Source organism: Trichomycterus rosablanca, chromosome 5 (assembly GCF_030014385.1).
Source record: "Trichomycterus rosablanca isolate fTriRos1 chromosome 5, fTriRos1.hap1, whole genome shotgun sequence".
Taxonomy (NCBI): domain Eukaryota; kingdom Metazoa; phylum Chordata; class Actinopteri; order Siluriformes; family Trichomycteridae; genus Trichomycterus; species Trichomycterus rosablanca.
In genome coordinates, this window is record NC_085992.1 from 3,881,181 (window position 1) to 3,906,253 (window position 25,073).

The window sequence follows — 25,073 nt, forward strand, 5'->3', positions numbered from 1 at the left end:
TTTTCTGTTTTCTTGTGTGATTCGGTCTGTCAGTAATAAAAAGCTGCTGTCCACAGTCAAGCAAGCGTTTTATTTACATTTTCAGCAGACGCTTTTATCCAAGGGACTTACAGCACTCCATTTCCTTGGCTGCTCCCGTTAGGGGTCGCCAGTGGATCGTGATCCGCATTATTGATTTGGCACAGTTTTTACGCCGGATGCCCTTCCTGACACGACCCTCCCTATTTATCCGGGCTTGGGACCGGCACTACAATGCACTGCTTTATGCATCCTAGCGGCCGGGTACCTATAGGACAATTCAGCATCTCCAATTAGCCTGGCTGCATGTTTTTGGACTGTAAGAGGAAACCGGAGCTCCCGGAGGAAACCCAAGCAGACACGGGGAGAACATGCAAACTCTGCACAGAAAGGACCTTCTTGCTGTGAGGCGACAGTGCTACACACTTAGCCACTGTGCCACCTCCTAATCCTTAATGTAGAAAAAAAACAGTACACATCCCATATCCCATATGCTCCCATATAAACCAGCTCACAGTATTACACCAGTGGTGCAAAACAGACTGAAGTCCAGCACAGTTGATGAAATTCATCCCTGTTCTATCACACCTACTAAAACTGGTAACTCAGGACTAGAATCAGGTTTTTTAATTCTGAATAACTCCGCTGGACTCCGGAGCCATCCTACTTCATGTTATAGCTTTTGTTCCTATAATCTAAAATTATGACAATGAAACAGATATAAGCGACACCCGCGAGACATGCAAACTCCGCACAGAAAGGACCCGGACCGCCCCACCTGTGGATCAAACCCTGGACCTTCTTGCGGTGAGGTGACAGTGCTACCCACCGTGCCACCCAAGGGACTTACAGCACTGCGACAGTATATTGTCTAAGCAATTGAGGGTTAAGGGCCTTGCACCACAGTGGCAACCTGGCAGTGGTGGGGCTTAAACCAGCGACCTTTTGCGTACTAGTTCAGTACCTTATCCGCTAGGCTACAACTGCCCTCATTCCCATGAGCTTAAAGGCTGCTGTGTGTGTTTGCTTGTCCATGTGATCACCAACATGCCGTTTTAATGCGCCGATTTTGGTGCAGGGACTTTTTCTCACTGCCGAGTTTAAGCCCACGCAGCTAAACTTTTAAATGTGACAGTAGAATCCTGCTGAATTACGTATGTATTAAAGTTGCAGCGTGCAGCGTTCAAGGATTTAGGGATTTAACATCTCATTTCTGACTTTTTAATATTTTGAGCTTTTCCGGGCGGTTCAGAAATGTGATATGTGAGCTGAGTTCTGATCCAGCAACACAGAACTTATACATTTTAAACAAAAGTCTGCTGGGTAGGTCCTGGGTTTGATTCCCAGTTGGAGTTTGCATATTCTCTCCGTGTCTGCATGGGTTTTCTTCTGGGAGCTCTGGTTTCCTCCCATAGTCTGAAGACATGCAGTCAGGTTAAGTAGAGAAACTAAAAATCACCCTGAGAATGTGTATGTGTGTGTGGGTGTGTGTCCTGTGATGGACTGGTAACCTGTCCGAGATGTTTCCTTCCTTTTTCCCAGTGAATCTGACCCACAGTGACCCTGATCAGGATAAATCCATGGTAAAACAAACAGTAAATGAATGAATGAAAGTTCAGACTCTCAGGTAGCCACATCGCATCTGTAATACACGCCCCAAAAACATCCCCCGAATTCTCTCACCTCCCTCTGTAGCATCCAGATGTTTTTATGGGTCCTGTTCGGGCTCCGTCTGCTCAGCGCTGGCTGCAGCGTGAAACCAGCTGCTAATGAAGTCGTTATTTAGGAAGATCCTCCGTTATGTTTTTCTCTTCTGTCTTTGTGGAAACGTTCACCTGCAGAGAGGAGATAAGAGACTCGTACTGAGCGCTCTCGGCTTTTTATTATTCTGAATGTTTTATATTAATGTGAAGCAGAAACGTTCTGAATCGGTGAATTCTTTCTTCTTCTCGACTCCAGAGCTCAAAATTAACGCCTGTGATTATTTAGTGCAGGGATATCTATATATATACACCGATCAGCCATAACATTAAAACCACCTCCTTGTTTCTACACTCACTGTCCATTTTATCAGCTCCACTTACCATATAGAAGCACTTTGTAGTTCTACATGTACTAACTGTAGTCCATCTGTTTCTTTGCCTGCTTTTTTAACCTGCTTTCACCCTGTTTTTCAATGGTCAGGACCCCCACAGGACCACCACAGAGCAGGTATTATTTAGGTGATGGATCATTCTCAGCACTGCAGTGACACTGACATGGTGGTGGTGTGTTAGTGTGTGTTGTGCTGGTATGAGTGGATCAGACACAGCAGCACTGCTGGAGTTTTTAAACACCGTGTCCACTCTATTAGACACTCCTACCTAGTTGATTCACCTTGTAGATGTAAAGTCAGAGACGATCGCTCATCTATTGCTGCTGTTTGAGTCGGTCATCTTCTAGACCTTCATCAGTGGTCACAGGACGCTGCCCACGGGGCGATATTTGTGGTTGGTGGACTATTCTCAGTCCAGCAGGGACAGTGAGGTGTTTAAAAATCCCAGCAGTGCTGTTGTGTCTGATCCACTCATACCAACACAACACACACTAACACACCACCACCATGTCAGTGTCACTGCAGTGCTGAGAATCATCCACCACCTAAATAATACCTGCTCTGGGGGGGTCCTGACCATTAAAGAACAGGGTGAAAGCAGGTTAAAAAAGCAGGCAAAGAAACAGATGGACTACAGTCAGTAATTGTAGAACTACAAAGTGTCTCTATATGGTAAGTGGAGCTGATAAAATGAACAGCGAGTGTAGAAACAAAAAAGGTGGTTTTAATGTTTAATGCTAAAGCAGGACTTCCACTGCAGAAGCCTGATCTGAACCACATTTAGTCCTCATTTATGTTTTGAAGCCTAGAGAAAAATTCTGTGTGACTTACCAGCAAAGAAGAACAAGGGAATCGTTTTAATGTGGACAAATGAATTAATTAGCAAGTTATTCATATAAAAAATGATATATAATATAATAACACCACTTACAGCAGGGGGAGAGAAAGTTCTGACTGTAAAACAGGACAGTGGATGAAGCTGGTGGTTTAAAAGTCTAACAAAACTAAAACAAGCCTGGAGAGAATTGGAAAAAATAGCCAGTATAGATCCCACGGTGCTCCGGTGCTATTAGAAAACTCTAAATCGATGTACGAGGAGAGTAATTGCTACTCCTCTGGTTACTGGATGTATCGGAGGCGGTGTGAACTGTGACTCTGAACAGCAGTAATGGCTGTAGATGCGCTACAAAGATTTAACCTGAACATTATCGATCGGGCAGCTGGAGAAATAATAGTGGCGATAAAAAGATCCATAGCTGCGCTCGGCTGAAGGCAGGTAAATCCATCATGTTTTTCATGATCCAATCAAAAGCTACAAGCGTACGAGTTCAGGATGCTGTATGAGAGTCGCTGGAAGAGTGATGAACCTCTCGTGCTCTCTTATAGTCTTTTAAATAAATAAATAAATGAAAAACTTCAAGACACAGAGAGTTTGTTTACAGCGAGGGTTAAACCGCGTTGTTTAACTCTATAGTGAGAGTAATTCATCCACGTCTCGACTCGGGTCAGTGTACGTCCACTACAGTTATTCAGTCAGATTATCACTGAGAATTAAGGCACCTCAGTAGGAGCAGTTTAAGGAATCTAAGAATTAAGACATGCCTTCTTCTCAGATCAGGCATAACATTAAAACCACAGTTCCACTTACCATATAGAAGCATTTTGTACTTCTACAAATACTGACTGTAGTCCATCTGTTTCTCTACACACTGTTTTAGCCTACTTTCACCCTGTTCTTTAATGATCAGGACCCCCACAGGACCACCACAGAACACTCCTACCTAGTTGGTCCACCCTGTAGACGTCAAGTCAGAGACGATCTCTCATCTATTGCTGCTGTTTGAGTTGGTCATCTTCTAGACCTTCATCAGTGGTCACAGGTCGCTGCCCACGGGGTGCTGTTGGCTGGATATTTTTGGTTGGTGGACTATTCTCAGTCCAGCAGTGACAGTGAGGTGTTTAAAAACTCCAGCAGCGCTGCTGTGTCTGATCCACTCATACCAGCACGACACACACTAACACACCACCACCATGTCAGTGTCACTGCAGTGCTGAGAATGATCCACCACCTAAATAATGCCTGCTCTGTGGTGGTCCTGACCATTGAAGAACAGGGTGAAAGGAGGCTAACAAAGCATGCAGAGAAACAGATGGACTACAGTCAGTAATTGTAGAGCTACAGAGTGCTTCTATATGGTAAGTGGAGCTGATAAAATGGACAGTGAGTGTAGAAACAAGGAAGTGGTTTTAATGTTATGGCTGATCGGTGTATACGCGCCTGTGTAGAGTTTTTTAGACAGACTCATGGTGGTGAAGGATGCTGGTAAATACAGAGAAAATAAAACATAGAGGATGAGAATTGATGGTGAGAAGCTGGTGGAGAGGGACACTGACAGCGCTCTACTAACAACTCGTTTATCAACGTCTCCATCACGCAAACAAACAACGTCTGAGGAAGAGAAAGACCTGAAATAAATATTCTGACGTTAAAGAGCTTTATTCAGACTAAGTACCGTCAGTTTCTATCTTATTTAGAATACATTTATTTTAAACCACTGTCTGCCAGACATTATAGTAAATATAGTGCATGATACTGATCATCGTGAACCTGTGGTCAGTTCAGCATCATGTTTGGGTTTGGAGCTGGACAGTCTGGAGGTGGTGGGCGGGCAGTTAATTTAGTCATAGATTCTTTCCACCCGAGAGCAAGACGGGGTGATTCAGATGTTCTTTTGTGCCCGCTGCCTTCAGGTTAACAATAGCAGAGTACTCAGACTGACCACACACACACACACACACACACACACACAATTACTCAGATCCTTCTCTACCACTTTCTACTGCTCTGCTGCACTAGACTCTTGTAAAACATTACACACATACACATAAATCTTCTTCCCCTTAAAGCTTCCTTGAGCGTCCAAAAAGGTGGAAATCAGATGGAGCTAAATCCGGACTATAAGCGTCTCTCAGTCTCTCAGACACGAGCTATTACTCCTCCTCCACCCTCACTACTGTAGAATAGTAATTAGCCTTATATAGTCTAGATTCCTATTTTATTTACTTTATCTTTATCTCTATTTATGTGTAGGATCAATAAAGGAATCTTATTTCATAATAAGTTTATTTCAGCATGTTAAAGATACATCATTACAACCTTAACAGTCCTGTATCTAGTACTCCACTATGACCAGTTTAGTGCTATAACCAGTATAATGTTATGGCCAGTTTAAAGCAACAGACATTTAAGTAATATGACAAGTTCAGTGATGTAACCAGTTTAATCAGCTTTAGTTAGTGTAGTTAGTATAGTTTAGTAATCAGTGTGATGTAACTTAAATAATAAATGTCAAACTATTAACAGATCAGTAAATGTTTTATTTTTCACATTGTGCAGACCAACAAATTACATCTAGCAACAATATGAAAAAGGCGACACGGTGGCTAAGTGGGTAGCACTGTCGCCTCACAGCAAGAAGGTCCTGGGTTCGATGTGTGGAGTTTGCATGTTCTCCCCGTGTCTGCATGAGTTTCCTCCTGGAGCTCCGGTTTCCTCCCACAGTCCAAAGACATGCAAGTGAGGTGAATTGGAGATACAAAATTGTCCATGTGTTTGACATTAAACCTGTGAACTGATGAATCTTGTGTAATGAGTAACTATCGTTCCTGTCATGAATGTAACCAAAAGTGTAAAACATGATGTTAAAATCCTAATAAAAAAACAAACAAACAAACAAACAATATGAAAAGCTTGTTTTTAAGCTTCTAAAAATACGGTAGAATAAATAAATGAATAAATAAATAAATGAGTTAATACAACTTTTAATTATTCTTTAAAAAAAACTCAAAAATTTAGTTAAAAAATTTTATTTTAGGCTTCAAAAAATACAGTAAAATCAATAAATTTATAAATAAATAATTGACTAAATAAATAAATAAGGTGAAATGCTAGTGTTCAGTTATTCCTTAACAAATCAAAAATAGATGTTTTAGGCTTCAAAAAATACAGTAAAATAATAAACAAATAAATAAATAAAGGTGAAATTATAACTTTCAGTTAATTAAAAAAACTAAAATAGATGTTTTTTTTATTTCTTTTAAGCTTCAAAAAATACAGCAAAATATATAATTTAATAAATCATTAACTAAGTAAATAAATAAGGTAAAATAATAACATTCCGTTATTCTTTAAAAAAAATAGATGTTTTTCTTATTTCTTTTAGGCTTTAAAAAATACAGTAAAATAATAAATAAATGAACAAATTCCTTTAAAAATCTCAAAAGTAGATCGATCTGCCTAGTTTTGTAAAAAAAAAACCCTCCCTATTTCAGCTGACACAGATATATTCCCGACGTTTTAAAACTGTTTGCCTGAATCATTGTTTGTAAAATGTCAGGCATGAAATGTAAATTATAAAAATAACATATAAGAAGTTTATAGGGTTAAAGAGAAATCAAACTGCAGCTCTTTTTATTTCTTTTTTCACTTTATTAAGCAGCACTGATTAAATCTTTTACTCCTGCACACAGAAAATGAAGCTTTTCAGGTTTGTATTATGGACGATCTAAACAGGCCTCTTTTACCCAGAATGCACCATGATCGATGAATATTTTTTATTATTTATTTATTTGATGAAGGTTTGGTTTGATTTATCAGACCACGTTCCTGTTAGACCTCGGCTGAATTTATCCTGTCTGTAATTGCACTGAAGGCTCGAGCGGCTCTGTGGACGTCGTAGCGGTCGGGAGTGTCGCTGCTAAGATTTATTACCGCACTAGTTCAGAAGTGTCTGGACAGCAGTTTCTCGCTTCACCACTCTGAGACTAATCTGAACTTTTGTTAAGGTTTAGTCACTTTTAAAGGTAATAAGTGAATATGTGACTGTGTATTTTAGGCTTTAGGAACTTCATCTGTAGTTAGCTGTTCCACTGTTACTTAATCCTGACCGTTAAGTTGCTGGACATCAGCACAGGGTGGGTCGCGTCTCGCTACTGAAGAATTAAAAATGAACCCAACTGAAAGGTGCTTGACCAAAGTTGATCAAAACTGTGGCTAATAAAACAACTAACAACTAATGTAAGGGGATACGAAAAAGCAAGAAATAAAGGAGGTGGCCAAAATAACAGAAACAAGCATGAACAGCATGAAAGGGGGCTAACAAAGTATGCAGAGAGACAGATGGACTACAGTCAGTAATTGTAGAACTACAAAGTGATTGTATATGGTAAGTGGGGCTGATAAAATGGACAGTGAGTGTATAAACAAGGAGGTGGTTTTAATGTTATTGCTGATCGGTGTGTATATTATATATTATATTTATTTATATGCACATTTTCCTTTTTTCTGTCCCATTTCCTCTACACATTGTGCAAGTAGTTCAGCTGTTTACATGACAGCACATTACACCCCATTACTGCGCATTACAGCTCGTCCTTATGCGGCGTGTTTGCTTTTAAAGCCGCTCGGCACGTTTGTGTTATTACGCGTGTAAATCAGAGCTACATCGAGTGTAATCACACACACTAGGCACGTCTGCCAGCAGCGATAGGACTCGTCCAAATATTAATGCTCTGCGTTTGGAAATTGCACCAGCACTGAGCTTAGAAAACGAACCGACACTGAAATACAGTGAAGGTAAAAGTTTTACAGCGTGAGGTTCATACTGAAGCAGTGCTGACTAGACTATCATGTCTCTCTGAGTCAGTTTGCTAAATACATACATGAACATACTGTATATGGCCAGTAGTATGTGGACACCCGTTCTTATTATTGACTTCAGGAATTTCACCCACACTATTACTTACATGGTGTATAGAATACATTATATAAATCAAATCAGATCCCTACAGCAAGAAGGTCGTGGGTTTGATTCCCAGGTGGAGCAAGCTGTGTGTGTGTGTGTGTGTGTGTGTGTTTGCCCTGTGATGAACTGGTGACCTGTCCAGGGTGATTTCTGCCCTTCACCCAGTGAATTACACCCACCACGACCATGACCAGGATAAAGCGGTGGTAAAACAGTTGTCCTTAACCCAACTGAACACATTTAAGGTGAATTGGAATGTCCCAAAGACACACTCCAGAATCTTGTAAAAAAAAAAAAGTGTGTTTTGAAGTGGTGCATATAGCGTACAACACACACACACACACACACACACACACACAGTTCCAATGTCACAATGAAAATTCTGACCATCTGTATTATATTTATTAATTAATTAATTAATTTATTTATTTATTACTGCTACTACTAATAATGATAATAATACAAAATAATAATTTAATAATATTGTTTTATTATTATTGATGATTATTATTAATAATAATAATAAAATACTAATAATAGTAATAATAATAATATTATTAATATTATTATTAATATTTATTATTAATATTAATATTGTTATTTTGTATTATTTATTACGGCTGCTACTACTACTACTAATAATAATAATAATAGTAAAAATAATATTATTAATAATATTATTTTATTATTTATTATAATTATAAGAATAAAAATAATAACAATTACTTTTTTAAATTATTATTATTATTATTATTAACAATAATAACAATAATAATAATAATAATTATTATTATTATTATTATTTATTTATTTAGTTTAACTTGTGTTTTTTCCCACTCACTAAAGCTCACTGCAGTAAATCTGTGTTTTTAATAACGACCACCAGTCTCGTTAACTCACAGTAAGCCAACACGTTATTAAATTATTTTTTAATTGAATTTGCAGCTTGTTAAGGTGCGTAATTCATTACTTTAATATTTCTATTATAAAAAGAATGCAGGCACAGGAGAATTTGGGGTTAAAGGTGTGGTTTATTATAGACGTTCAGGTGGGTTCAAACTCAACACCGACCAATCCAATTAGATGTTAACAGCGGGGGATCTTAAGGGACGTTAAACATTAATGCTGCTGAACGGAGCTTAAAGAAACAGAAAAACAATCCAGAGATCAGATTAACACATCAGTGCCGAGCAAACACTCACATTCTCATTCTCAGGGGTTTAAACTCTCGCCTTCTATCACTCTCATAAATAAACCCTCATTTCCTAACCCGGCGCTATCATTATTTCTATGAGAATAATATAAAACACTTCGGCCTTTGAGGTTTATGAGGTAATATGTGCTAAAATTGATGCAACAACAAACGTCCAACCTAATAAACTGACGGGATCTACAGAGGATTGTCTTTTAAATTCTTCTTAAAGCTGCAGTGCGAGTCTTGGGATGCATATGTCCTATGTGTAGAACAACAGTGGCAGATAAAAAATACATCATGCTTATTCATCATGCGTCAGACCTAGTGTGGCCACTTCTATAACCCAGAAAGGAGGGCATGGCAGGCAGTGGTTGTCAGGATAGTGTCTACAGCACACAAGATTAAAACCTGTATTAATTTAATTGTGATGCAACCAAACAAATTCATCTTTCCTGCTTTTCCAAATGTAAAGGTGGTGAGCGAACACTCTGAGCTGGACGCTGTTTTTAGTTTTGGCGTGTCGACAGTGTGAACGATTATTAAAACTTAGTAATTAATGAGCATTTTAGGGCTGGACGTTCCACAATAAAGTGGTGGACGTCCTCACCGAAAGTGGCGGCTTTAAACTAGTGAAATCAAGTCTTTTCTTTTGATGTGTTTGTAATGACAGGAAAGTTCATTATGATTGTTACAACCATCCGGTTTGCTTCCAGAAGAGGACAAATATGTGTCTGTCCAGGCAGATGAAAAACCGGTTCACCGGTAACTAGATTGTTGATTTTAAGGATTCACGCCTCCCCACTAAGCATCCATCATTAGGTATCGTTAGTTATCATTGTATTCTGTTGAATGCCCCAAATACACCAAAGAGAGACAACAGCTACACAAACGTGGAACTGTTGAAGAAACCCTCATCCAAGAAAACACAAGAGCAATCTCAAACGTCCTGGCAGGAACAAAAATGTAAACAAAAACATAAATGGACTTAAACATATAAAAATGACTTAAACATAACACCGATCATGCCATAAATAACACAATCACGTGTTTAAAGTGGCATAAAGATAAATTAACAATTGTATTTTGTCTTTGTTTTAGGTTGCCTTGTATAAAAGCATCTACTATATGCCTTTATGCAAATATAAAATACATTATGCTAATATGCCATGTGTCGTCAGACCCCAGCCAGGCAGGAAAAACATGTCCTTGACCAGGCTGCTTAGCCAGGTAGTCACTGAAGTAATAGCAATTTTAGCTAATTAGCCAGCATTAACAAACTTTTATTTTATTTCTGTTAAACTTGTTAAGGCTTGAATTCGAGTCCAATGCTCGTAATGCAAAGCGGTTAGCAAGAGAGTCGTTGTTGTTTTTATTTGTAAGCAGTAAAGATTACAGTGGGGTGACTGGGCAAGTTTGTAACATGACTACAGGTTGGAATGTAATTAGCCGGGTTGTTTTCTCGGTCCATTGATACAGTTTGCATGATCTCCTGACATTTCCACCTTATTTGTAATAAAAAGGACAGTAAAATACTGACCAGCGCATCATTAAGTTTGGTCAGTCTCAGGCGCTGTGTTTTATCTGCATTGCGTCGTTCTTGGATTAAATCTACGCTTCAAGACAAATGTTGTTCTAACATAAAGTTGGCAGTTTGCGTTTTATAGCTAAACATCCTTATGGGAAAAAATACCTTGAAACTCAATGTCTTTTAAACTCAACACTACTCCCAGACCCAACTGACGTTGAGTTTTAAGGTACCACTGTACTGTTATACTGTAATAATCAGTTATTTAATCTCTATTCTTTCTTTCTTCCTCTCTTTCTCAGAGCACCTTGGCTCCCGGCTGGAGGAGAACATGTCCAGGTTTCCCAAGGTGCGTATAGTGCGCACCAAGAAGCGAGAGGGTCTGATCCGAACTCGGCTGCTGGGAGCGTCCATGGCTAAAGGAGAGGTCCTGACCTTCCTGGACTCGCACTGTGAGGCCAACATCAACTGGCTGCCACCTCTGCTGGGTACGTTCTGCCAAAATCACTAACACATGAGGACAGAGAGAGGGGGGAAGAGGTCACTATTCTATTCTGTTCTGTTCTGTTTTATTCTATTACATTCTGTTCTGTTCTATTATATTCTATTCTGTTCTATTCTATTCTGTTCTATTCTAGTTTATTCTATTCTGTTCTGTTCTGTTCTGTTCTAGTCTAGTCTATTGTATTCTGATTGAGGTGTGTACATGGACGTGTTCTTTTCTGTTCTATTCTATTCTGCTCTATTCTGTTCTGTTCTCTTCTATTCTATTTTGATTGAGGTGTGTACATGGACGTGTTCTATTCTGTACTATTCTATTCTGCTCTATTCTATTCTATTATGTTCTGTTCTATTCTGTTCTATTATGTTCTGTTCTATTCTATTCTGTTCTGTTCTGTTCTATTCTAGTCTAGTCTGTTCTGTTATGTTATGTTCTATTCTATTCTGTTCTATTCTGATTGAGGTGTGTACATGGACGTGTTCTGTTCTATTCTAGTCTATTCTTTCTGTTCTATTCTATTCTAGTTTAGTCTATTCTGTTCTATTATATTCTGTTCTGTTCTATTCTGTTCTATTCTATTTTTTCTGTTCTATTTTATTCTGTTCTATTCTATTCTAGTCTATTCTGTTCTATTCTATTTTGTTCTGTTCTGTTCTATTCTGTTATGTTCTATTCTGTTCTGTTCTATTCTATTCTGTTCTATTCTATTCTAGTCTATTCTATTCTGTTCTGTTCTATTCTATTCTGTTCTAGTCTATTCTATTTCGGCATTTAGCAGCAGATGTAAACGTGCCTACTTGTTTCATCACCCCTGTAAATATACAAATGTCCTGATAAATACACACCACAAACACATAAAATTGTTCTGTGATTTGGTCCAGATCTGATCTTGTCCACCCACACAGTGAGTCAGTTCAGGTCAGTCACTCTATTTATCCGTAATTGTCCATTTTTCTCCCGGTAGTATTTTTGGACTGTGGCTGAGTAAACATCCTGAGTATTCAGATCAGGTCTCTGCTTAACAACAAAGCCAAAGATTCGGCCTGAGGAAGCTCGAGCGTTTCTGAAGACCCAAAACAGTAAAAATCAATAGTGGAGTCTGTACTGGGAGCAGTGGGCAGCGTGTTCGGCTCTGTCCATCACGCTGTCCGAGCGCACAGTGGAAGTCAAAAGTTACGAACACTTGCATATTTATGGTATTCTTGGGATTTCAATACATTTATACATTTATAAACTTTCATAAAAGTTTATTTTAGGTTTACTTTAAAACTGTGCAGAGTCAAAATATATTCGGACAGCAAAACCCCATAAAAAACTCACCGGTATTGGGACACCCCCAATTACTACTAATTATTATATTAGTACATTCTAATTATTAAATTCACGTGTTTCAGCCAGAGTGCCTCGGTGTGTAGCACTGTCACCTCACAGCAAGAAGGTCCTGGGTTTGTTTCCCAGATGTAGCCATCAGGGTCCTTTCTGTGTGGAGTTTGCATGTTCTCCCCGAGTCTGTGTGGGTTTCTTCCGGGAGCTCCGGTTTCCTCCCACAGTCCAAAAACGTGCAGTCAGGTTAATTGAAGACACTGAATTGCCCTATAGTTGAATGTGTGTGTGTATGTGTGTCTGCCCTACAATGGACTGGCGCCCCGTCCAGAATGTTATTGTGTGCCTTGCGCCCATTGAAGAGCTGGGATAGGCTCCAACCCCCCGCTTAGTGGGCTGTTATAGAATCTACACCCATCAGCCATAACATTTAAACCACCTCCTTGTTTCTACACTCATTTTATCAGCTTCACTTACCATATAGAAGCACTTTGTAGTTCTACAATTACTGACTGTAGTCCATCTGTTTCTCTGCATGCTTTGTTAGCCCCCTTTCATGCTGTTCTTTAATGGTCAGGACCTCCACAGGACCACTACAGAGCAGGTATTATTTAGGTGGTGGATCATTCTCAGCACTGCCAAAAATATATCCAGCCAACAGTGCCCCGTGGGCAGCGTCCTGTGACCACTGATTAAGGTCTAGAAGATGACCAACTCAAATAGCAGCAACAGATGAGCGATCGTCTTTGACGTTAAATCTACAAGGTGGACCAACTAGGTAGGAGTGTCTAATAGAGTGGACAGTGAGTGGACACTGTGTTTAAAAACTCCAGCAGCGCTGCTGTGTCTGATCCACTCATACCAGCACAACACACACTAACACACCACCACCATGTCAGTGTCACTGCAGTGCTGCGAATGATCCACCACCTAAATAATACCTGCTCTGTGGGGGTCCTGACCATTGAAGAACAGGGTGAAAGGGGGCTTAAAAAGCATGCAGAGAAACAGATGGACTACAGTCAGTAATTGTAGAACTTGTGAATTTAATAGAAAGTTCTTCTATATGGTAAGTGGAGCTGATAAAATGGACAGTGAGTGTAGAAACAGAGGTGGTCAGTGTATACACATAAGTGTGGAACGTGTCACTTGCATTCACTTAGACATATGTGATCCCATCTTGGCTGGTGGGTCAGTGGGTTTATCTGGACCACAATTCATTTTTCCTTGGCCTAAATAGCTGTTTGAGTCGGAGATGTTGGAGTTGGAGATGTGAGACACTTTAACTGATGTTCATGCTGCAGCAGGGTGTGAATGGAGGTTTTTGGGTGACAGATCTGGGCCAGGGTCTTCATGTTCGTGCCTCTGTGGACCAAACCTACTTAGCCGCTTTGTAACACAACGCACCTTCGATTTCTGCCATATTCTCTGTTGGGTTTAGTCAAAGTAAAATTATAGTTGAATTATGATTTTTATTGTTTGTCTCTCTGTAGACCAGATAGCACAAAACCCCAGGACCATCGTGTGTCCCATGATCGACGTCATCGACCACAACCACTTCGGATACGAGGCACAGGCCGGAGACGCCATGCGGGGAGCATTCGACTGGGAGATGTACTACAAACGCATACCCATTCCACCTGAGATGCAGGGCTCGGACCCCAGCGACCCATACGAGTAAGTACGCCCTTATGAACATGGAAATTCATTCGGTTTGGGGTATTGTCATTTTGTATGTGTATTAAAAAGTATAGAGTAAGTATAACTCGTAGAGCCCTAACGAGGACCCAAAATCTCAAGTGACCCTTTATTAAATCTATTAATAAGCATAAAGCAAGCTCTGATTGGTTACGCAATAAAATAGGTAAAATAGTATTACCTAATTGTATTTTCAGAAAAGTCTGGACATTCTGTCAAGTGCTCTAACAATCTGTGAACAATTGGTATTGGTTATTTGGTAATGCACATTGTATTCTTCTTATTCACATTTATGAATTGAAAACATTAGCTTAGCTTCTTAACGATGATATAGACAGGCAAGGTAGACTCCCAACAAACTCACCATTGGCTTCAAATGGCTGAAGGTTCTACAAGGTTCCAGAAGGTTCCATAACTGACCTGCTACAAAAATGGGCTAAAATTAATGCCAACTCAGTATGAATGACCTTGGTTTTGAAATTGGTGTCCAACAACCTTATAACCAATACAAAAAGGGCGGAAAACAACCTCTGTTGTTGGCATGATACACTCATTAAAGAGTGAATAACACATACTGTTAGCGCTTTTCCACCAAAGGAACTCTGGTTCTTGAACCGGTTCTGTTCAGGTTTCTTTGAACCTTGGTGTTTTGTAGAGAACCGACCCACGTTTCAACCAGTTTTTGGGAACCAAGCCTGCGTCATCAACGGTGGGCGTAACACAACGAAAGTAAAGAGTAACATGATGGTGGAGCGTGTAGATTGTGTGCGAGCATTTGTGCTGTTGTTACAGATGTTTGTTTTTATGCAAAAAGCATCACAGATCAACCATTGGTGATAAGAAGACGTAGACGTGTTTGTCGCAGTTGTTGTTTTCTTTAGTTCATTGATGTGAAAAGCGTTTTGTGCTTCACTCTCACTGCAATCTGATTTGCTCAGCGCTCGATTTAAGTGATAAAACAGAACTAAAGTTCCACGACACAGGAACTAAATTTCTCTCCGTTATTACTGGTTATAAGTGTCTCTGTACTGGTTATAAGTTCTCTGTATTGCCCAAATTTATCACTCAATGTTTTAGTACAACAAGCCACGTTACGCTTTATTTTTTACGTTAAGCGTTGTTCGTAGTGTCTGGGTCACTTTTACCACGTCATATCACACAGTTCATCTCTTCAAAAATATCAGCAGTAGACTGGCTCAAAATTTTATCAGGTTACTTTAAAAGATGAAAGTGCAGCGCAAACACGTTTTAGCAGCTTCTCATGTAAAAGCACCCAAACCTCTACACTGTGACACGCCCACAGATGACGTCACGGTTTGCACTAAAAAAAAAAGTATTCGGACACCAGACCATGAGCTTGTCGGGTGTCCCATTTCAAAAACGAACAGCATTAAAACACAGTGACTTTTCAGTTGCAAATAAAAAAAGTCACTGTTCTGAAAAGGCTTCTGACATGACTTTATAGTATGCCTGTGGAAATTTGTGTCCAGTTGGTTAAAAGAGCATTTGTATGGCTAGACAAGAGAGCATCAATCGATGTTCCAGTTCTTCTAGTAATTCCAGAGCTACTGGAGTTTCTTTAAATCGAGCTTTTCTTCACGTCTTTATAGAGCAGCATTTCTCAAAGTGTGGGGCATAACAGAGGGGCATCTGACGGGCGGAGAAATGAAGCGTGGAACCAATGTTTTAACGTCTGAATCTTTTCACGGTGTACAATAAACAATCCGTGCTTTCAGGTTAAAAGTATTCATTCTGACAGAGTCTAGATCAGGGGTGACCAATATGTCGATCGTGATCTACCAGTCCATTGCACTGTGCACGCTGGTACATCGCGCCTCATTCAAACAGCTCAACGTGACTGACATGAAATGTGGCCACTGTTTGTTTAATTTGCGGTTTGTTATCTGACATTCATATGAAACGCTGCACTTAGGTGAAACAAGCCACTTAAATTACAAATATAGATAATTAATTTAAAATTAAACTACATTTCTACAACTCTACATGAAAAGATGCTGTAACCATAAAATAATTAGATAGCATCAATTTTGGAACTTCCACATATTTGACTGCCAAATATTTGACACCTTTTTCAACCTACTTGTGTAAATCGACCTTTTCCCACATGAAAATGATGAAGTGTAAATATGGTCCCACCCTTACTGATGAACACCTGAAAAAACTGCTTGAGAATCAGTATCAGCAGCTCCTGTCCAGATACATAAACCTGACTGATGCCATTCAGAGCAAATAATCAGACTAAGGTCAGTGTGAATTTTCAGTCACTTGCCCTGTAAAGCTGAACATCAATACAGGAACTGAGGTGCATTTAAAAAGCTTCAAGCATTTTTGAAAAATTATGAGGCCAACCTTAAAAAGTAGATGGTGATGACCTGTAGACTGAAACAGTAGATCTCAAGCCATGAAAGTGTGTAAACCCCTGGTCTAGATTTACAGAAGGTACAGTGGGGCCAAAAAGTATTTAGTCAGCCACTGATTGTGCAGGTTCTCTTACTTAGAAAGATGAGAGAGGTCTGTAATTTTCATCATAGGTACACTTCAACTATGAGAGACAAAATGAGAAAAAAAAATCCAGGAAATCACATTGTAGGATTTTTAAAGAATTTATTTGTAAATTATGGTGGAAAATAAGTATTTGGTCAATAACAAAAGTTCAACTCAATACTTTGTAACATAACCTTTGTTGGCAATGACAGAGGTCAAATGTTTCCTGTAAGTCTTCACCAGGTTTGCACACACTGTAGCTGGTATTTTGGCCCATTCCTCCATGCAGATCTCCTCTAGAGCAGTGATGTTTTGGGGCTGTCGCTGGGCAACACGGACTCCACAAATTTTCTATGGGGTTGAGGTCTGGAGACTGGCTAGGCCACTCCAGGACCTTGAAATGCGTTTTACGGAGCCACTCCTTTGTTGCCCGAGCGGTGTGTTTGGGATCATTGTCATGCTGGAAGACCCAGCCACGTTCCATCTTCAATGCTCTCACTGATGGAAGGAGGTTTTGGCTTAAAATCTCACGATACATGGCCCTGTTCATGCTTCCCTTAACACGGATCAGTCGTCCTGTCCCCTTTGCAGAAAAACAGCCCCAAAGCATGATGTTTCCACCCCCATGCTTCACAGTAGGTATGGTGTTTTTGGGTTCTTCTTCTTCCTCCAAACACGACGAGTTGAGTTTTTACCAAAAAGTTCCATTTTGGTTTCATCTGACCACCCACATAATATTCTCCCAATCCTCTTCTGGATCATCCATATGCTCTCTGGCATACTGGCTTAAGCAGGGGGACACGCCTGGCACTGCAGGATTTGAGTCCCATTCGGTAGTGTGTTACTGATGGTAGCCTTTGTTACTTTGGTCCCAGCTCTCTGCAGGTCATTCATCAGGTCCCTCCATGTAGTTCTGGGATTTTTGCTCACCGTTCTCATAATCATTTTTGTATGTCTTCCATTTTCTTACAATTTATTCACACCACCCTGCTTGCCTATTGTAGATTCACTCTTCCCAGCCTGGTGCAGGTCCACAATTTTCTTCCTGGTGTCCTTTGACAGCTCCTTGGTCTTGGCCATGGTTGAGTTTGGAGTCTGACTGTTTGAGGCTGTGGACAGGTGTCTTTTATACAGATAACGAGGTCAAACAGGTGCCATTAATACAGGTAACGAGTGGAGGACAGAAGAGCTTCTTAAAGAAGAAGTTACAGGTCTGTGAGAGCCAGAAATCTTGCTTGTTTTTTATTGACCAAATACTTATTTTCCACCATAATTTACAAATAAAATCTTTAAAAATCCTACAATGTGATTTCCTAAAAAATTTTTTCTCATTTTGTCTCTCATAGTTGAAGTGTACCTATGATGAAAATTACAGACCTCTCTCATCTTTCACTGTAAATGTGGATGTGGATACAGAGGTTTTTGACAGGGATGAAAAGAAAAACAGCCACTAATACAGTGATAAGACCTGAACTCTCACAAATCACGTTTTTGGCACAGATTTAACTTTATCTTTTTTGCAAAGTGTTTGCAAAATGTATTTAATTTTTTTATATTTGAAATAGCAGACTGATTGAAGAAGCAGTTTAGTGATATGTCAAAAAGTGGTTTGATAAAGTACAACAGAAATGACTGGAATTAAGGTAAAAGGAACATTCATGATCTTTGAAGTTATTTCAACAAAGTTAAACATGACCTATTTTTGTCAGCATTTTGTCAAAATGTTTAATCTTCCAAAGGGGGGAGTGACAGAAAAAGTTTGAGAACCACTGTTATAAAGATATGTTGTGCACAGGGGCACAGTCATGCTGGAACAGGATGGGACCTTCCCTAAACTGTTGCTGCAAAGCTAGGAGCATAAGTATAACATTTTCTTCGTATAATCGATTTATTACACCGGTTAGCAATTGATATGACTTAAACACATGAGTTCAAAATGTGATCATTTTAATCATATTGTGTATATGAACCAGCCACATCCAGGGTTTGGGTGGTGCAAAGGGCACTGGACTAGTGATCAGTAGGTTGCCGACTCAAGCCCCACTGCTGCCAAGTTGCCGCTGTTGGGCCCCTGACCAAGGCCCTTAACCCTCAACTGCTCAAACTGTATTCAGCAATGAATGCAAGTTGCTTTGGATAAAAGCGTCTGCTAAATGCGACAAATGTAAATGGAGGGAAAATACGCCCGCTGTGCTATCAGCTGTCAGGCATCTGCACAGACATGATCGACTGCATGGACATGTCCGAGCATGGTCGAAACAGTTCAAGAAATGTGACCAAACAGTAAGTACTGGTCCCAAGCCTGGATAAAAAAGGGTTGCATTCAGAAGGGTATCTATAGGGCAGGGGAAGAGGAGGGTTCCTACCATCCTACCTTTGTAAGACATTCCTACCATAACAAGTGACAGAACACTGACAGATCGTAATGAGTTCAAATCTCAGAAGAGCCGCCAAACTGGCCTGTCATTGACGCAAACACGGCAGACCATGTTTGAGGGAGGGAAGGTTGGACAGGTGGCGGCATGGTGGCTTGGTGGGTAGCACTGTTGCCTCCCAATGAAGAGGTTCTGGGTTTGATTTCCAGTTGTCTCTGTGGGTTTTCTTCCAGGAGCACAATAAAGCGGCAGCTGAGAAACGTTCCACACCGGTTCAGTGCTGCTTCACTCGAGCTTTTATATACATTTATTCTGTACTGAATTTTATAAGGTGATTGTTTTTAACTCATTTCTGTCAGAACTGACTTTAGTTTGCAGTACTCTAGTGCAGGGGCTTTCAACCTGTGGGGCGAGTACCTGAATGGGGGGGTGCGAGTGGCTGACCGGGGGGGCGTGGCATTACAAGATTATTATTATGAAACGGTGGCACACGAGATGGAGCCGTGGTTCATCAAGGGGAGGGGGGGCGTGGTGAAAGCAGCGCTTGGTTTACGCGTCTGAGCGCTGTTTCACCAAGGGGAGGGGGGCGCAAGTCACGCTTGGCACACGAAGGGGGGCGCATGCCTAAGAAGGCTGGAAACCTCTGCCCTAGTGTGCAGTTTTAATGTAGTAACATCAAGGTACAAAAACAGTGAGAAGACAAGCAGACAGACAGATAGACAGACAGACATACAGATACAGACATATAGACAGATAGATAGATAGATAGACAGACAGACAGACAGACAGACAGACATACAGATAGACAGACATAGACAGATAGATGAAAAATGACCACAAGCTCGGGAACCTGTGGTAGCTATTTACTGGATCTTTTTTGGACTGGGTTGCTGCCCCAGTGCCCAACCATCCTATTTTTACTTTCTCTTTTTAGACCGCTGAAAATGTCTTCTGATTGGTCAGTATTGGTATTTAACTTATTACACTTTGCTAAATACAGCGACCATAAAAATCATTTAAAATAAAATGTGTCTCTTGCTGTTGCTTTAAAGCTCAGAACAAAAATAAATAAATAAATAAATAAATAAAAAAGCCTAATTGCTCATGATTAGAATTGCAAAAACACATCCTGCTTTAATTATTCTAAAATCTGAGCCCCCACGTGCTGTTTAATTAAATCAATTCAGCCCATCCAGGTTCACCTTCACCCACGGCAAGGTTTCAACACCTCACTGAATTTTAGTGCTTTTGTCGGAGGAGCAGGAGGAGAAAAACTCACGCCAAGGGAAAACATAAAATCAATAACGTGACTTCTATTCTTCATAGTCCAATAATGCAGCTGAATAGCTGGACACGGTGCTCACTGTGGCCCGGAGGAGAAAAACGGGTTCGAGGAAGAGTCAGTGGGGGGTAAATCACGGGCGCCAGGGGAGAGAGGAAAATAAATGCCCCGATACTTTAGGTTCACAACAGGACACCTGTGTGGTAAAGCAAATCCCAGCAGTTCTGATACTCACGACACAAGTGAGCAGCGGTGGCTTTATTGTTTCCTCTGTCTGTTCTGAGTCAGATCAGTAGTAACAACAAGGTACAAAAAAGAGAGAAAAAGACAGACAGACAGATACAGTACATAGACAGACAGACAGACAGACAGATAGATGGATGAATAGACAGAGGCAGACAGATAGATAGACAATAGATATACAGACAGACAGACAAGTAGACAGACAGACAGACATAGATAAACAGACAGACGGACGGATGGATGGATGGACGACAGGTCGGCCGGACAGACAGATAGAGAGACAGACAGACAGACAGACAGACAGACAAAAACAATAGACAGAGAGGCAGACAAATAGACAGACAAACATACACAAACAGATAGATATACATACAAACAGACAGATAGAAAGACAGGCAAAACGACAGACAGACAGATGGATGAATGGATGATAGACAGACAGATAGATGAACAGAGAGACAGACATATAGACACAAACAAATAGATAGACAGACAGGCATACAGATAGATAGATAATGGATATACAGACAGACAGACAGATAGATAGCTTCCACAGTCCAAAGATATGCAGTCTGGTTATTTGAAGATACTCAAGTCCCCTTAGGTGTGCGTGTGTGTGTGTGTGCGTGCGTGTGTGTGTTTGCCCTGTGATGGACTGCTGACCTGTAGCCTCAAGCTACTAACAGGGGTCCTTACACAGCATCAAAGACCCTGCCCCCTTTTTAGTCCGGTCTTTTCCCACCCAGCAGACCAGTGGCCAATTTTAGTGCCCGCTGGGGCGCCCAGCTGACCAGTAGCAGAGCTGAGATTCAAACAAGGTTCGCTGAATCATTAGTGCGTTAGTGTGACGTCCTGTATCTATGTCCTGTATTTTCTCTGTAGTTCTCCGTCTGTCCTTGTGCTGACCTTGGCCAGACAGATCTGCAATTCAAATCTCCACTGCAGATCGTCCCCTAATCCCCGGACCGCCCCCCCGTGACTTTAATCGTTTGATACGAAGTGCTGGGTCGGATTGAGAAATCATCGACTTTTCTCCTCCTCTCTGTCCAGCCCTTTCCTCCAGAGATCAGGCTTCTCTAAACGTCGAGGAAAATAAAAATCTTCTTGCTGAATTTTCTTGAGACGCGAGTAAACACTGGGTTTATTTTTATTATTATTATATAGAGGCACGGCTGACTGGGATAAAAAAGGAAAGAGGTGTAGAATAGCTGGGACGTTCCTCTCTCGAATGCCCTTTTATCCGTCGAAGACGTTAAAACTTTATAAACGCTTCGTATGCGTGGAACGTAATTTGATTTGCGCAGCTCGGTCTGGAATGCAGATCATGATCGGCATCTGCGTTTACCTGGCAGCCTGGTTTACCTTGACAGAGCGAGAGAGAAAAAAATAGGCAGAATATAAAATAAACAGATTGAACACATAAACGAGGGGGCGCAGCGGGTGGTCGTGTAGCTGCGGATCTCCACGCTCCTCGGTTTGATCCTCGGCTCTGATGAAGCATAATTCCCTGCGACGTTTAGCTAACATGGCCCCAAATACTAAGAATTCTTTAATTTATGTGTGTTAGATGTAAATATTTAACATTCACTCGATTATTCTGCTGCTTGTTTGACTTGTAATGAAATCATTGTGATTAAATTTGAAGAAAATGCAAAATAAAAGCTCTCAGTAACTGGTCCTCACTATTGTGTATAAAGAATTTTAATCGTATAATGTCTTATAATGGGTGCTCAGGTGGTGCAGTGGTAATTTATGCCAGCTCACTAGCATTGTGACCCAGGGTTCGAATCCAAAGTGGTGCTATCAGCTGGTTGGGCATCTACATAAAGATCTTTTGATTTTAGTCTTATCAACATGACAAAGAAGCCTATATTTATGTACATGAACAGTAATTTGCTTAAACATGTAACAATAGTGAAAGAGTGTGTAGGCAACTCAGATCTATGGCAGTAATTGTTGTTGCAGTTACAGCTGTAAGTAGTCTATAAAGAGGCTCATTTTGGCTCATTACTCATGATTAATTAATTCATTAATTCATCAAGGTTACGACAGTCCCTCTTATGGACTTGCAATTTAAAATTGTTTATACGTTTTAAATGGGGTTGAAATCAAGGGATCAGTTAGGTCATGTAAGCACCCACAATTTCATTTTCTTTCTTTCTTTCTTTCTTTCTTTCTTTCTTTCTTTCTTTCTTTCTTTCTTTCTTTCTTTCTTTCTTTCTTTCTTTCTTTCTTTCCCTTCACTTCCTTTTTCTTTCCTTTTTCTTTCCTTTCTTGCTTTCCTTCACTTTTCTTTCCTTTCTTCTCTTTCTATCCCTTCCCTTTACTTTTTTGCTTTACTTCCCTTCCCTGTTCTCCCTTTTCCTTTCATTACCTTCTTTCTTTTCCTTCCTTCATAACCCTTCCCTTTCCTTACTTGATTTCCTTCCCTTTTCTTTCTTGCTTTTACTTCCTTTTCTTTTTTACTTCCCTTCCACTTCCTTTCTTTTCTCGCTTTCCTTCCATTTCCTTTCTTGCTTTCCTTCCCTTCCCCTCCCTTCCCTTCCCTTTCATTTCTTGCTTTCTTTCCTTCCCTTCACTTTCCTTTCTTATCTTGCTTCCCTTCCCCTTTCTTTCCTTTCTTCCCTTCCCTTACTATCCCTTCCCTTTACTTTCTTGTTTTCCTTTTCTTTTCTTCCCTTTTCTTTCCTTTCTTGCTTTTCTTCCTTTCCCTGTCTTGCGTCCCTTTCCTTCCCTTTCCTTCCCTTCCCTTTTCCTTTCCTTTCCTTTCCTTCTTTTTTTTCTTCATATCCCTTTCCTTTCTTCTGTTTCCTTTCCTTGCTTTCCGTTTCTTTCCTTCCCTTCTCTTCCCTTCCCTTTTTTGCTTTCCTTTCCTTTCCTTTCTTGCTTTCCTTCCCTTTCTTGCTTCCCTTCTCTTTCCTTTCCTGCTTCCCTACCTTCTCTTTCCTTTCTTTTCCTTTCCTTTCTTGCTTCTCTTCCTTTTCCTTCCCTTTCTTGTTTCCCTTCCCTTTCCTTTTTTGCTTCCCTTTCCTTCCCTTTCTTGCTGTCCTTCTCTTCCCTTCCCTTCCCTTTCCTTTTTTGCTTTCCTTTCTTGCTTTCCTTCCCCTTTCTTGCTTCCCTTCCCTTTTCTTCCCTTTTTTGCTGTCCTTCTCTTTCCTTTCCTGCTTCCCTTCCTTCTCTTCCCTTTCCTTCCCTTTCCTTTCTTGCTTCACTTCCCTTCTCTTTCTTGCTTCCCCTCCCTTCCCTTCCCTTCCCTTCCCTTTCTTGCTTCCCTTTCTTGCTTCCCTTCCCTTTCTTGCTTCCCTTTTCTTTCCTTTCTTGCTTTCCTTGCCTTCTCTTCCCTTTCCTTTCCATGTTCTTGTTTTCCTTCTTCTCCCTTTACTTCCATTTCCTTTCTTGCTTTCCTTACTTTCCCTTACAAGCCAATTAGTCTTCCACTGCTGGGGACCCCAATCATGTCAAGGAGTCCGATATATACCTAACACACGCTCCCTTTGACCCCTTCTTATTTCGCCGTACTTATTTATTCATTTATTTTTGTATTAGAATGCGTTCTTGAGTCATTATTTCAGCATTTTGTGGATATTGTCGTTAAAACACTTGTCTCTCTAATCTTCTATACAGCTATAGTTTATCCTTTAATCTGTCCATGTACACTAAATGATTCCTTTCGACTGCTCCAGTTAGGGGTCGCCACATATTTGATTCAGCCCAGTTTTTACACCGGATGCCCTTCTTGACTCAACCCTCCTATTTATCCGGGTTTGGGGCCAGCACTAAGAGTGCACTGATACGTGTTCCCTCAGTCACTAGGTTCAGCTGTATGTACCACCATTCTGTATGTATGAGCCCAGCTCGGGATTCAAACCCCCGAACCTCAGGCAGTGCTCTTACCGTGACACCACACAAGCTCATAATTCCAAAAGTATTTTGTACTGATTACAAACACTTTAGTTTTAGGTGCTATGGAGCATGTGTCAGTCAGAAGAGTTTAAAATCAATGAATCGTACCAGGACCCGGTATTGATCACCTACTGTAACTTTCCTTATCTGCCTGCCCACACACACACACACACACACACACACACACACTTATCAGATTCACATCATTCTCCTACAGGAAGTGTGTACCTCCATCACTTCTGCTTCAGAGTACAATTAATCATCACAAGCTCTCGCAAAAAGTGGCAAAAGGCCAGAAACTCCCGGAGGCGCATTGAGCAGTGTGTGTGTGTGTGTGTGTGTGTGTGTGTGTGTGTGTGCAATTAGAGGAGGCGAGTCTGGAGAGGTGCGATAGTGCTGAGCTAATCTGAAGAGAACCTGACTCCCGACACCTGACATCCCACCCACCACACTTTAATGTCAGTGTGTGTGCGTGTGTGTGTGTGTGTGTGCGTGCGTGCGTGCGTGCGTGTGTGTGTGTGCGCGCGTTATCTACTGCCTGTTATTTAGAGTGGGTGTCCACAAATCGACTTCACCTTGTCACTTTCACACTGGGTTGATGGGAA

At 40.6% G+C, this 25,073-nt stretch overlaps 1 protein-coding gene across 1 annotated transcript in view; it reads left to right on the forward strand.

The window, feature by feature from the left end:
* Positions 1-25,073, forward strand: part of galntl6 (polypeptide N-acetylgalactosaminyltransferase like 6) — a 180,321-nt gene that overhangs the window by 124,896 nt on the left and 30,352 nt on the right. The window contains exons 6-7 of the mRNA XM_062994766.1: positions 10,940-11,125; positions 13,956-14,139. Of these exons, the coding sequence (XP_062850836.1) occupies positions 10,940-11,125; positions 13,956-14,139 (370 nt within the window). The remainder of the gene's footprint in view (positions 1-10,939; positions 11,126-13,955; positions 14,140-25,073) is intronic.